The sequence below is a fragment of the Chlamydotis macqueenii genome, chromosome 5, assembly GCF_036417535.1.
Source record: "Chlamydotis macqueenii isolate bChlMac1 chromosome 5, bChlMac1.mat, whole genome shotgun sequence".
Classification (NCBI taxonomy): domain Eukaryota; kingdom Metazoa; phylum Chordata; class Aves; order Otidiformes; family Otididae; genus Chlamydotis; species Chlamydotis macqueenii.
Genome location: NC_141560.1, coordinates 3201924 through 3217244, shown reverse-complemented (window position 1 = coordinate 3217244; position 15321 = coordinate 3201924). Strand labels below are relative to the sequence as shown.

Below are 15321 nucleotides of genomic sequence, written 5' to 3'. Positions count from 1 at the left end.
TGAAAAAGAAAAAGTTGTATTTGCCAACTCAGAACAATTTGTCTCTTTTCCCCAACTTCATTTATTTAAAGAAAAAAAAATGATAATTCATTAGAAGTCGGAATTCAATTCCCTGTTTTCTTTCAAAACAGTGAAAGAATACCATTTCAAACTGCATGCCAGAGTTGTGCAGAGCTGTACGTAGTTCCTAACTGTACTAAGTACACAAGAGACTAAAAGCTTTTATCTGTTCATCTCCCAACTTTCCCCAGTCTGTGGTCCGTCTTGGGATCGGCAATGATCGCCTGAACTGCTACGATGGCTTCGTTGATTTTTGTTTGCAGCTCTCGGAGCTCCTCTATATGCAGCAGCCGGAGAATCTGGGCAGCTTCATTGAGAACAGCATCTGGGGGAGTTGCAGAAAGAGAAGTCACTGCTAGGAAGGTCTTAAGAAAAAGCTTAACCCAAGTTAATGCTCTGCACTTCATTCATGCTTGTGGTTTTCATACTTGACACAGGGAACAGCTTTCCCTGCTGCTAGAGAGGGACAGAGCACTCTGCGAAGCCTCACTCGGCTTCCTGCAGCGCAGCCAAGTCGTGTCGGTATGAAGCGTTCCGAGTCCCCATTTAGGCGTACGCGGGGCAAAGGCAAAGCCAGACAAGCGGAGTCCCGGGTCATCTGGCTATTCCTTAGAAAATCATCTAGCAGGTCATGCCAACTTGCGCTGCCTCGGATTTTAGGTAAATAAACGGCTAAAAGAGAGGGAAGAGGCAGAGAGGTCCTCTGCTGGCAGAAGCAAGATTTACAAACCAACAGTAACGAGCTGCATTCCTTCCGCTCGCAAACGTGGCTGCCATTAAGAGCTGTTATTTGAACACGACTCTGAAACAACATATTCCACAGCTAAGATTTATGCTTTTCTGTTCCAAAACAAAATGCTCCGAAGTGCTCGTAAATAACAGGCTGGGAGGGAGCAATTCTTTCCACTACGGGCTTTTTTACTGTACGCGTTAGCTACGTCTTTGACAGTAACGCACTTCGTCAAAGGCGAGCCTCGCTATTTAGAAGTAACATTAGGAGAACCGCTTACCTCCTGTGTCAAATCCAAGAATGTGCTTTTCTAAAGCAACAGGCAAACCCTTCAAAAAGAAAAAGCAGGTTCAGATGTCACTAGAAATGTCATTTTGCACATTTGGAAAACAAAATCAAGTATTACAGCAGGTAACTCCGGAGGAGAGGACACAAATTTTTGCTTATATAGATGTGTGACGGCTTCAAAAAGTCATCGCGCTCGATTACGCAGGTGCCTTTGGGTCCTGAAAGGTCAAACGCGGAGTATTAATAAAGAAAAAAAATCTTCACACTTAATAATCCCTGCGTGTCAAGCGAACCCCATTGGATACACGCTGTCCGTATTCGATCCTTAAAAGGCTAACAACAGCACGGCAGGAGAACACCCGATCCAGCAACATCGCTACCCAGACAAACAAAAAGCATGCACAAACTAGGCTTTCTTAAAAACTGATTGCCTTTACACAGCTGCCAGTTTTCAAAGCGCTGGCCGATTTGAGAGAGAGTTGTAAAAATTCTCTGTAATCTCAAGTACGGAACTTGCAACCTCCATCAACATCCCCAGAAGCATTTTCTGAAGCGTTAAGCTTTGGAATAAAGCTTAACACGCAATTTTCTATTCAGGCAGTGCAAGAAAAAGTTTTACTGGTGGTCATTTATAAGGCATTGCTCTCTCTCCTTTACCCTCCCCAGCTGCGGAGGAGCAGTCGTGCTGAACAATCACTCACTAGGTTTCCACACGCACATAAAATTAGATTTAAACAATACAAATCTCGGCATTTGCCTTTAGTACCTCTGTAACTTTTTTTTAACATTTGCCTTGCGTGACAAAAAACATCTGAGCTCAATACCATTAGTTTCTGCAATGATGAGGCTGTAAAAACTTCTAAACAGTGAGGATTTCTTTCAGAGGCTTTTATATACATGTAAAAAACCCTCCCAGTTTATCAAAACAACACAAAGCCCTGGCAGTGGTCTCATGGCAGGCACGGGGCTGCACCAGCACCCGCTGCTGCTACAACCACAACAGGCACGTGCTCATTTATTTGAGCAGGACATTGAACTGCCATAAAAATTAAAAAAAAAAATTAAGTGTCACGTCTTATCTCGAAAACCATACCTTGACAACGCAACAAGATAAATCTCATTTTATTTGGTACATTTAAACCACGAGCACAGCGGTGCAGGTTTCCTCAGCGCAGTCCTCGCACAGAAATGTTCTCTGACTGAAGGATAAGTAGCTTTCTCTTTCACCCACTCTGTCCTGCCACTGCCAAGAATGCCACCCATGACTTTTTGTATATTAAGTCATCTGCCCTGCAGCAGTCAGACATCCATAACCTGTTTCCAGGGACAAGGTTTAATATACAGATTAGCATTCCTAATGAGAATACGCTCCCAACGACATTACCACGTTCAGCGACACCGTGACATTGCAACCTCAGACCCGACCACGCTTTGAGGAGATATCAAATACGAAGAACTCTCTGTCATGAAAAAAAAACAATCCACTGTTCCTCAAAGCAGCTGGTTCTGCCAAACACACATAAAATCCCGCTTTGATCCCTGCGTGTCAGCTGTGCAGCTCTGTAAACAACAACTAAAAGCAGCTTTTTATTAACATTAGCGACAGAACCTAAAACGACTACAACTGTTTCCGTATTTCCCTGCTCTTTTAACGGTTTTATGGCTATAGAAGACCAAAGCTTTGATTTACGGTTCCAACGCTTCTGGCAATTACTGCACTGCTATCACAGCACGTGTGACTGCCACTTCATAAACACCGTTATGACGAGAAGCGAAGCACGGACTGTTCTGAGCAGCTGCCACAAAAGATGTAGGGACTTGCTCTCTTTGACCAGACGCAGCTCCTTTAGCAGGGACACTTCTAACGACACGCCTGCAGGGAATGAGAGGCTGCCTTCCCTGGCTGCACCTGAGACCCAGCGCCAGCAGCTGCGGTGCCAAACGCCAGAGAGAAATGCTGGAGAGCTGGGATGTTTAAGGAATGACAACTGAAAAACCACAGTCATCCCCTGGAACATCTTACAAACAGACAGCTCGTGGTTTGAAAATACTTCTGCGAAATCTGAGGTTTAAGTGCGGAAGTTTCCTTCGCAGTTTCTTTTTGGGGAAGGGAGGAGCCGGATGTCCAACATCCCATTCCTCAAACACATTATGAGGTGTACATAGAAAGCAAAACACTCCATACAAGGAATGTTTCAACCTGCTTACGCAGCCAACACTGTCGATTCCAAGGAAGAGCCAGGTCACACGTTTCTTCTCGTACTGCAGGCCTGCTGCACTGAACAGTAAGTAAATAACTACGGAGAACAGCTACTCACACGATTTATCACACAGGTAGGGGTATTTGCATTCAACCAAAGCAAGAAGAGCTCTGTACACTCTCCAAAATCCTCCGAGTCTTTCAGAATCAGGATGGCAAAGATAAGTTTCCACCACCCTCCTAAACAAAGTGTTTAAACAGAACTGGTTTTGACCGAGATGGCAGTCGTTTACGCCCACACTCCTCTGCTCAACACGGAATAATTAAACACCACTCATGACACAAACCTCCTTGGACTGACTGGCCTTCGCTATGGCGTCCTGCGTCAAGCGCTCTTGAACCAAAATGCGAATCGCCTACGGAAAAACATTTAAAGGCAAGAGTAATTAATTTATGTCTTGATGCATTTCTCAGCAATTCCAAGGGAAAAGGAGCCAACGTTATAACCCAGCATAACCTCAAACCCACAGTTCCGTGAAAGTCTTTTTGGAAAACTCTTTCAGACCTTAAACCTTCTCAAATAGCACTATTCAACTGGAGCAGGTTGCCCAGAGAGGTGGTGGATGCCCCATCCCTGGAAACATTCCAGGCCAGGTTGGCTGGGGCTCTGAGCAATCTGATCGGGTTGGAGATGTCCCTGCTCCTGGCAGGGGGGTGGGACTGGGTGGGCTTTGAAGGTCCCTTCCCACCCAAACCATCCTGTGATTCTAGGTGTGGCACTCAGGGGCATGGCTTAGTGGTGGACTCGGCAGCGTTACTTTTATGGTTGCACTCGATGATTTAAAGATCTTTTCCAACCTAAACGATTGTGTGATTCTATGACTCCAGAATGAGCTGACGGCCATCCCAAAGCGGCAGCACCATTCTTATTTTTCTGAGCTCGTACACCTTTAATGCTGCAGCAATACAACTTCTTCAGGAAGAATTCCTGCTATCGGCATGTTTTGGTAGGCGCTGAACCACCTTCCACATGCAGAGAAGCCTGGAGCAAGGCTTCCCACCCAGGTTTTTTAAAAGTCTGAGAGAAGAAAGGAACTATTTTTAGACACGGGAACAAGAACAGCCTTGATTTTAACAATCCTGCTGCTCATCTGTTTTTACTGGCTCCAGTACATAGCACGAAATCGTACTGGAGCTATCAGTTACTGATACCTACAGCTGTAAGCGTCTCTAAAAATAACGGAAGGAATACCATGCGGGCAGACTTTCACCAGAAAGAACTGGATCTGTCAAACACATTCCTCAGACTTTCCCTGACGAGCAGCCAAATGTCACATAAGCAGCCCCACTGCCTCATGTTTCTCCCCGAAGATTTCTCCTGAGTTTGGTCATGATGCAAGTTGAGATGATACCAGAAAGTTGCCACTGAACGCTTCTAGAAATCGTTCCAACTGAAAGGAGTGGCCCAGACAAAAGACTGACTTCATGAGGAGTTTAACTTTAAATTCCAGCAGTGAAACCAGACATGGCAGAAGAGAATTTTGAGTGCCTTTTGGGTTAGAAAAAGGATATCCAACTGCGTTCCACAGATGCTTTCTGATCAACTCACCAGATTTAAATTAACAAAATGGGACTCCAAATATCTCCCTGCTCACTGTGGCCAAGGTCTGGCCAGATGTCTGCAGCACCCTTTGTCCTTCCCTGAGCATCCATTCCAGAGTGTCCAAGCCTGACCAAGGATCGTAACTTCTCTGCATGCGCACTGCAAACCTGCTTACCGTGGTGCAGAATTAAGAGTTTCACTGACATTCTAATACCACGAAGCCCTGAAAACCAGCACTGCTGTTTCATGTAACGTGAATTGCCATTGCAGGAATCTATTCTCACTGTGATGAAAAGAAAATTCAGGCTGGTGGTTCTGTCCAGCCACTTCTGTTTGAAAAAAAAAAGTGAGACTAGAAATGTAGAAATAGTGACAGAAATGTAAATATATTTATGCAGAAAGCATATTCTGCTCTCTGAGTCGCTAGTACCAAATTAGATGAACCCAGATAAAGTTTGCCAGCCTTGAGACAATCCTGTAGGAAGACCTGAAGGAACTTTGGTTAATAAGGGCTGAGCTCATACAGCAGATCCTCAACATCGCCACTCACAGGGTCTCTCCTCTCTCTACCCAACATCCCTTTTCACTGATTTTTTTTTTAGGGTTTGGGGTTTGATTTACGAGATCTCCATTACTCTTCAAAGATTGATGAAGGGTTCAAAGGCTGTTTTGGGAAGGCAAAAAGAGGATACGGTACTGGAGAGAATGAGAAAGTGGCTGATGGGACAACTGCAGGCCGTTATTTCCTTAAGAAACCAGGCTAGCATGATAATACTGTTCAAGTATACCTGTTACAGACTTACACACACTATATAAACTTCAATACCCACAGCATTTAGTTTCTCCAAAATAAGTTTAGCAAATATCACAGCTACTGTCATCAATATACCTTACTGTTTTTTCAGTGAAATTAGTTTATTTTGGTGCAAAAAAACCCTAAGTTTATTTCTGTATTACGACAGGATCAAGTAGGAACCCAGGATTACTACCGTCTCAGCAAGTACAGTACCTAAAGAACACAGTAGAGGTTCAACCCCAAATTTACAGATAACTAGAGTTCCACCACTAAGTCATAAAGTTGTTAAAAAGATGCTTTAGAAAATTAATTAGCCTAGCTACTGCACTTAAAAGCCACGATTAGTTGTCAAGACTAAATTAAACTGACTTCAGTAATGACAAGGAGGAGGTAGCTTCTAACTGTGGCTCCTCCCTAGGAAGTTCATTTCAAAACATCCGCTGCATCACTTTGTCTCTGCGTTTTCCAGTAACTCTTAATTTCTAGCACTGGAATATCATCTTCTGCTTTGAGCGTGTTCCTCACTATTTCTGAGGTTCATTAAAAACACATGGAGCAGTACTTCAGCTAACCCAGAGCACTGCAAATTCAGAACAACAGTTCTCACTGTTAGAATTCCAGGAACTGTTTACCAAGATAATTATCCCTCCATTAATTTCCACGATTTATCCTCTGTTTTCTGATTTGCTTGAAAGGGCACATCCAGGATGAGTTTTACTTTCTGTTTGTGCCTAAAAAGTCAATAGTTATCAGTGACCATGCACCACAAGCTATTGCACACATCCCAGCCACTGGGGAAAAGGAGGAAGACAGGAGGTCTGAAAGCTGTGAAACTCACCTTAAGCATTACCAAGTAATCATCATGTCGCTGAATCTGAAGAAGATTAGCTAAAGCCATCACTCCAGCCTTGAAATCGGGATTATTCACTGTAAAAATAATCATCATTATTAAAAATAGATGTTAGTTTAACTGGCTTCAAAAGACACAATCAGCTTCCTGACCCCACGGTACCGGATCGCTCTCATGGATGGCAAGGCCGTGGATACACAGCAGCGAGCAAGCACTTAGTCTGGCTAAAAAACCACTCAAAGCGTGCCCTAGGCTTCGTAGCCGGGTTGCAGAACACCATCCAAGCACAAACAGCGTTGTTTTCAATGCCAAAAGCACTGCCTATGTCCTACTGCACGGGAAATCTGTGTTAAGTCCTTAAAAATTAAGCCAGTTACACGACAACGTTCTCTTTTAGAAATCTTTATCACTGCAGAGCAAAACTGTGCCTGCTGGTGAGGGCAGGACCAATTCCTAGCTGTCTTTTTGTAGAAGGAGCAATGAGAGAAGACTTGGGGGATTTAGGGCTAATTTTAGTAGCTGTTTTCCACCACTTTCATTTATTGTGAATGTGCCTAGCAGCCAAGAAGACTACGACTGTGACAGAGGTACAGCTGGGAAAAACCGAGCCAACATGTAACAGGTGACAGTATTGATGTAAACAGTCCACCATCACATTTCCTTAGTTGTTTTTTTTTTTAAAGACATGTTAGAGTCTACAGTCAGAAGGTATCTTGCTATTTCACCCTAACCCACAGTAAGTACTCGTGTTTTACCGAGCTCTCTGCAAAGATTTTAAGGTAAACACCCTTCAGCTGCCTCCTCGTTGCCTGGTAAGAGCCCTCCCAACTTACTCATGTCTGACCAGTTCTCTGGGCACCTCCTTCTGCTGGGAAAGATTCTTCCCTCCGCCCTTCCCCTTTTTCCCAACAGGAAAAGCTCTACATCAGCGCGCACCCAGAGACCTGGGATTCACACGGAGGAATTCCTCTTTCCTTTAGTTGGAATGCAGACAAGTGCCAACAACTCAAAGTAACTCAAGACACTGTTCAGAGAGGCGGTCTGAGCCAGCAGTAACAGAATATATAAACCCTGCATTCCTAAAGCTTTAAACGGGGCTTCTCAAAGTTCTACGTATCATAGTACTAAAATAACTTAAAATCCTAAAATAAATAAATCTTAAAATAAAACCTTAAAATAAAGAACAGCACACAGGCCGTGGAACACACTCACGTACGATGCACCCGTACGGTAGGTTGCTGCACACTTACCGTCCAAGTTAATCAGCGGTTCCGCATTTTTGGCTGTGTTGTCGGTATTTTTAGCGCCATCAGGGGTAGAATCCTTATACTTATCAGCTGTTGAATTAAAAAGCAAACATGAACACCGTTAGAGCTAATGACAAAGAGTCATAGTTTGCGATAGCTGGATTTTTGGGGTGTGGCAATTGTCCAAGAGCCTCCTGGGCTTATACGCTGAGATTTTGGAGCTCCAGCGCAGCATTACGCTCTTGATTCAGGCTCTTCCTACAGCCTTCATCCCAGCAGGCTGAACAAGCTGCGCCTCAGCTCCACTGCTTTTAAAAAAAAAAAAATCCATCCATTCAACTAGCATTGGCCCTCTGCCTCCATCAGCAGCACACGCAGAGCTCAAGAACTACAGATTGAAGTCTGTTCCGACCAGAAAGTAAAACATTTCCAGTGAAGGGATTGTTTTACGGACCGCAGCGCTCATCTACGACCCACGCAAGGGTTTTTCCAAGACTTTTGAGGATGGGATCTCCTGGCTCCTCCATCTTCATGTACCCTTGAGTCCCAGGCAGCTCATTTTCTCCATCACGAGGGAGTGAGCACCAGCTCTACAGATTGCAGGTATTTATATCCCGCCCCTGTCTTGGGCAGGGCTCAGTCCTGCAGGAATTCAAGGCAATGGAAACCAGTTCTTTGGCTATGACAACGGTAATGAAACTGCTGCCAGCTGCTGAGATTTAACTCCACTTTTTCCTAACCTTGCCCTAGTTCCCAAGGGTTCGGGATCTACTCTCTGTGTAACAAGGGTCTAAGAATAACTTACTTGAATAAGCGTAGTGCTGAAGAAAACGCATTTAATACACTTTAGAGTAAGTTCTCACAAAGGCAATCCCACAGGGAGAAGGGTATAAATATAGACAATGGGTTTTGCTATATCCAAAAATAAAGTAGTAAATAAATATGCTACCACACTGTCCCATGGGAGCTGAGCTGAAGAGAAGCATGTGAATACAGTGTAAAATTAAGCAGATGAAACTGTATTTCTTAAGAAAACAATATATACTTTTGACATTCTTTTAACGTGGTAAGACATTCTCTTAACTTCGTAAAATTAAACACATTTCCCTGTCATTTTGAAGTATTAAATGCACCCATACCATGATCTCCATACTCAAGCCTAACCGCCAAGCCAAGAAGCCAGTCCACCGTTTCTTGTCGTTCTTGTATTTTGAAAGGACAGTTTACATCTTTCATGTACTGTGGAGTAGAAAGAGGAGAGAAAAAAGAAAAGAAAAAAGAAGTTATTGACCTGTATGAATTACCGAGGAGCACAGGACTGGTTTGTAACTGGTTTCCCACAGACCTTACAGTTGTTAGACAGTTACTAACAAGAACCATCACTGAAATGTCCTGCTGCAGCATCTGATCCATCTGAGATATTTTGGAGCGCTCCAATCCGCCGCTAACGCGACTCTGCCATTTAGTAACGGCACCTGGTTTTTTAACCAATGTTATTCAGGTTATTCATTGTCAGACTGCAACCAGAGAAACCAGAATATCCCTTCTTTTGCTCTCTGGTCATTTTACATACAAGCGGAGGCACGGGAAAGAAGGACAGAACAAACCACAGCAAAAATTCCCACCTAAAGCAGGAAGGAGGAATGATGCCATGTAAGGCTTTCTCAGGAGGATTCTGAGGGCCAGCAGAAGCAATTTTCCCTTTTTTAGGGATTGTGTCCAACAAGAGTGGACTGCCTCTGCTCTTCTGAGGCCCAGGACACAGCGACATTCTGCTGCATCCCTTTGCTGGAGGGAAAGAAGTGCCGCGCAGCCTCTACTCCGACAGCACTGGAGGGAAAGGGCACCAGGGGCTGGAGAGCAGGAACAGGCAGGGATCCCCGGTGCAGGCACGCAGGGGAGGACAGCCCGGCCAAGCCGAGAAAGATACCACTGATAGCACAACAGCACCAGCTACCAGTAATCCCAGTATCACAAACGTTTGCGTAGGTGGTATTGGAATGCTTTAGGCTCCCCTGGGCAGTGAGGAAGGCAAGTGGCTCTAGAAGGGGAAAAAAGTGAGATTAATGTGCACCGAGCATTACGGAGCAGCATTTTCAGCTCCTTGCAGGGCTGTTTGGAGGGAAAGGAAACAGGAGCCAAGAAGGAAAGCTCAACAGCCCTGCGGTGACTCAAAATGCTCACGAGCACACCGGAGACCACTCACAAAACGACGGCTGCTCGCCACGCTTTGCGCTAGCAGTGGAAAGTCATCTGTCTGAAACAACAAGAGATGAACTGCAGCAGCGTTCTGCCTCACGCTTGCAGAGCCTATGAGTACACTAGCCTAATCCATTTTCATTTTGGTACACAACAATCATTCGTGCAGAAAAAGCCGGTTATTTGCAGTCAATTTTCTTTCTGCTTCAAGAGCTGAATCAAATCAGGCAAGACACAGATTAGAACGGATACCCCACCTACTGAAAAACAAAGCTGAGTGAAAACTCTCTACAAAACACGCTACCATCCTAACTCCTGCAGTTTGACTTCAAGAATACATTTAATTTCCTAAAAATTAAAAAGTTCAGAGACAGGACAAATATTCAGAGTCATTTACGTTCAACAGCTACAGCCGCTGTTAATTACCACTTACGTGAGACATTTTTATAACTTTAAACTGTGTTTGAAACAACAGAATACCTTTTCAAATGATTTTGGCCAGTCATCGCTGTGTATGTTTCTTAAATTCCCTCGGTCTTCGATCTTGTAATGTCTGATTTTCTGGTCTTCAAGCCAGACAATGAAATTTCTGAATTCCGTTTCATCTGTTGGAGGAAGTAAACAAAGCAAGAATTGAACAATCTTAAGGGGAAAAATCCCAGTTCATACAAACAAATGCTGCTGCCCCGAGCGCTTTCGTGTTTTACCACAAAGAAAGATCTAAGACCAAAATCATGGATCCCAGGATAACCTCTGACCAAAACCGAACACCGAGTGTTTTCCATTTTTCAAGTTGCTTCAAAGTGGCTATTCCTGACTACCTATGCTAAAAGGCATCAGCCAAGAGGTTGTTTTTATTGGGAATATAGCTGTAACTTATTAAGCAAAGAAAGAAAGGTGAAACAGCGACAGAGAAATTCAATTCTTAACTCTGTTATCCATTACATGAAGCAGTAACCCCTCGTCTCTTCCAAAGAACACACACAACGTGTGACTGCGCAAAGACATTTTCTTCCTTCACTGCTGACTCAACTCTTCTTGGTTTTTGATCCAACACCTCTTTATTTGGGAGCTGGAAATTCCACAATACAAAAGATTGTGGTCCAAAGAAAAATATCCGAAGCGATCAGCCTGCACCTCTGCTTCAGTGACAGAATTCCCTTCTGGACACAGCAGCTCACAGCTCTGGGGTATCACTGGCCCCTCAGATAACAGCTGTGATATTTTAGCACTTGATGAGCTTTAATTTCCCAAATTAACGAATTTAATATCCTCCTGCATCTCACAGCAGGGTAAGCACACCATTTCCCCCTTTAGGGGCAAGAACGATACTTTTGCTTCTCAAAAGGGTCTTCTAAGCGATGCAAGCGCCCTACTTCTATTGAACGCGTTGTAAGAAACAGAGACACTGCCACAACACACGTGAAGGAAGGCTTTCGGCAAGACCTTTTACAAATTCTACACTGACAACGTGAACCTTAAAGGAAAATAAAAAAGGAACGTTAACCATAAGGAACTTAAGACCAACAACAAAAGAAGGTGCCAGCAGACAGCACCTCTTGAAAGAGAAGCGAGTCTACCGGAAGCACTGAAGGAAATACAACCTACTAAAAAGATGGTCTGAAGCTTACAACTGATCACACTGGATAAATAAATTTGTTACAGGGCCCATGAAATGAAAGGAAAAAAAAAGGTTAATAGTTGCAAAAATCAAAGATTAAAGTATTGATGTGTACTGGTGTATGACAAAACAGCTCCAACCGCATCACGGGACTGCTCTTATCCAGCACGGGGCCCTCGCCCGGCTTGGCGCGCAGGACGCGCCAGGCTGCAGGGCGGGCTACCAGAGCACCCAAGGGTGTTTCCACGCCACGCCTGACTCCCGTCGCTGGCCTTACAGCGGCGCAGGCTGTTCACGGCAGCAGGCCAAAACCCTCAGCGGCGCGGTCTGCCCCCCTGCACGGCGTCCCTGCTTCCCCTCTGGCCCTACGCTCAACAGGGCCACCGAAACCACACCAACCGCGCACACCCGCTGCCAGGCCTCGGCGCCCCGCTTTTCCCGGTGGAAACTCGGGCTTTCCCCCCCCCCCCCAACGCTGTGCCGCGGCTCAAACTCCTGGAGCCCAGCGTGCCCAGGAGCCCAGCAGGCCCATCCGGCCTTAACACCCCTTCCAGCCACGGCGGAAGGCCGAGCGGCCCCGGCCTGGGAGAGGGGCCCTCAGGGGAGCCAAGGCGGTGGGTGCGTGGGGGGGGGAAGCCGCCCCGCCGCAGCCCCTCACCCCTGCAGTTGAAGCCGGCCGGGTTGTGGTAGTCCAGCGCCGAGAGCTTGCGGCGGAACATGGCGGCGGCGGCGCCGGCGGGCCCAGCCGATCGCCCCGCTCAGGCCGAGCCGACGGGCCGGACGGGAAGGAACAGCCCCCTCCACCCCGCTTTCTGCTCGCCCATTGGCCAGCACACGCCGAGCGACAGCTCCTGCTACCAATCAGAGAGCGGAAGGGACTGCCGGGAAGGGAAGCGGCTCCTCACCCAGCTTTATTGACACGGCGGCGGGCGGACAGCGACAGGGGCGGGGCCTGGAGCGGGCAGGGGGCGGGGCCTGGAGCGGGCAGGGGGCGGGGCCTGGAGCGGGCAGGGGGCGGGGCGTGGGCCGCGGTTGGGAAGTGTGGGGAGGGCGCGGGGCTGGACTGGGCGGCACTGGAGTGGACTGGGGAGTACTGGGAACCACTGGATTGGACTGGACTGGGGAGCACTGGGCTAAACTGGTCTGTACAGGGAGCACTAGGCTGGACTGGGGAGCACTGGGCTGAACTGGTCTGTACAGGGAGCACTAGGCTGGACTGGAGAGCACTGGGCTGAACTGGTCTGTACAGGGAGCACTAGGCTGGACTGGGGAGCACTGGGCTGAACTGGTCTGTACAGGGAGCACTAGGCTGGACTGGGGAGCACTGGGAAGCACTAGCCTGGACTGGACTGGGAAGCTCTAGGCTGGACTGGGGAGCACTAGGCTGTACTGAGGAGCACTGGGGAGCATTGGGCTGTACTGGTCAGCACTGGGAAGCACTGGACTGGACTGGGGAGCACTGGAAAGCACTAGGCTGGACTGGACTGGGAAGCTCTAGGCTGGACTGGGGAGCACTAGGCTGTACTGAGGAGCACTGGGGAGCATTGGGCTGTACTGGTCAGCACTGGGAAGCACTGGACTGGACTGGGGAGCACTGGGCTATACTGGGCACCACTGGGAAGCACTAGGCTGGACTGGACTAGGGAGCACTGGCCTGTACTGGGCTGAATTGGGCAGCACTGGGAAGCCCCAGCTCCTGGGCACGCTCCCATGGCTCTCAGGGCCGCCCCCCACGCCCACCGTGCCCCCCACAAGCAGCACCATGGGGCCCAGTGCCCCTGGGGACAGTTTTTTTTGGGGGGGTAGGTTACCCCCAGGCACTGTGCTGGGCCTGTGGCAAGAGCTGTGGGGAATGGGGGGCCACAGCCTGGCCAGCAGTGGGGGGCTGTGCTGTCAAATTTGGGGGGGTTGGTGATTCCACCCCTCTTCGCTCTGTTTTTAACGCCGCGCTCACGCCGCCGCGGCACGGCGGTGGAGATGCCACAAAATTAAGACGAGAGCAGAACCGACCTTTCCGGAGGGGGAAAAAAATACCCCAACCCAGCAGAGAAGGGGCAACTGTGACGTTGGCTCTCGGCAGTTTAGAAACCCCGTCTTCAAACCAAGCGTGAATCATCCCGGTTCCGGAAAAATCCGCCCCTCCCCAAGCCCGGAGCTGGCTGGGCAGTTTTCCTGGGAAGCGGCGAAGGGGATTTCTGGGCGGGGGACGCGGCTGCCCGCCAAACCCGCGCCCCCCCGCCGCATCCAGCTCATAATTAAACCACGTTCCGCGCGGACGCTGCTGCCGTTCGTCATCGCGTTCTTGCTCCCAGATGTATTTTGGGCGTCTCGGGGGGGTTTATGTCATTTATGGGCAGGAAAATTTTCCATTCTGGAGAAATCTTTCCAAATGGCCTGCACAGTGCCAGCGGCAGGTGAAGGATGCCCGGTTAAGGGATTTTTTTTTTTGGGGGGGCGGGGGGGTGGTTTTGCCTGGAGAAGGCAATGAGCCCGGATTGAGAACGAAACCACCCACCCGTTCCCCTCATCGCTCGGGCGGCACTTCGCAGACGACGGTGCTGACAGCGCGACGAGCCGGTGCGATATTCATCCTGACGTTTCTCTCCGCTCCAGCTGGCAGCCGGCGCAGCCGCCGACTGCGGCGATGCGATGCGACGCTGGAGTGGGATGGGGCTGAGCCGAACCCCGCCACGGCCATCCCGAGCCCCGGCAGGGAACCGGGGAGGGGGTTCTGCCTCCCTTCCCATTTAGGACCGTTCCCCTCCCGTTGGCCGTATCTCCTCCGGCTTGTTCCTGGAGCGGTTCAGTGGAGAGCGAGGGTTCTGCCAGCTCTGCCTCCTTCGGCTTTCGTAGCGGGAGCCCGCGAGCGCTTCAGCGTGCCGCCGACGCGTGATGAGCAGCAGAGGCATGGAGGCTCCGGCGTGGTCAAAAGGAGCTGGGGACCCTCTCCGGGGCGTGCGGGCCGTGTCACACGTGGTCCAACCAAGGGTGACAGGTGATGGAGGTGATGGAACCTCTATGTGGGTGTGGGGGGACAAATACACAGCCGGTGGCTGGCGTGGTCCCATCTCCACCCTTCCTCCTGCCTTCGTCATCCTCAGCACAGCCCTTACGCTTCCTAATCCATCCCGTTCCACCCTGGATTTGAGGATCTTCCCCTTTCCTGGTGGATCTGACCCCTCCTGCAGCCACGAGTCCCCCGAGGGCAAAGGCATCGCCGAGGGGTCGTGCTTTTCCTCTTCCCACCGCTTCCTCCAAATCTAATGGGCTTGCATCTAACGAACGCAATTAGCGCAAACGGGTTTATTCTCATTAGCCGGGGCCGGTGTGCGTGGCGGGCAGCAGCGTGGCATGCGGGGAGCGATACCTCGCCTGCGCTTTTCCCGGGCACTCCGCACCTCCTCCGGCTCGGCAGATGCTGCTGGCTCAGCGATGCCGCTGCCGCCGCTCCGGCGCTGAAACCTGGGAAAGCGAGGACGCAACGGAGCAAGGCTTGGAAATGGAGGAGAGCCAGCAACAGCCGAGCAGCGCCGAGGTTGGCTCGCTCCTCCGCGGTAACACCGACGTTTTTTTTCTTTCAAGCTGGCCCGATAGACACGGTGAGGGACGGGGAGCTGAAAGCTGAGCCCGCCGGGGCTGAAAAGCCACCCCACGGGCGGGCGACGTTCGCCGCTCGCCGAGATGCTCTTCGCGCGTGGAAGACTGGAATACCTACACGCAGCGTCGC

General features: G+C 48.9%; 1 protein-coding gene across 1 annotated transcript; it reads right to left on the bottom strand.

Annotated features, from left to right (window-relative positions):
- Positions 1–2: 2 nt before the first annotated feature.
- On the bottom strand, positions 3–12437 carry RTRAF (RNA transcription, translation and transport factor). The gene is made up of 8 exons (XM_086747960.1): positions 12253–12437; positions 10454–10578; positions 8914–9013; positions 7778–7864; positions 6516–6604; positions 3626–3694; positions 1071–1119; positions 3–385 (listed from the first exon to the last, which is right to left on the bottom strand). The coding sequence occupies exons 1-8, from the start codon at positions 12311–12313 to the stop codon at positions 231–233; spliced, it is 735 nt and encodes a 244-aa protein (XP_086604086.1). The 5' UTR covers positions 12314–12437; the 3' UTR covers positions 3–230.
- Between the last annotated feature and the right edge of the window lie 2884 nt (positions 12438–15321).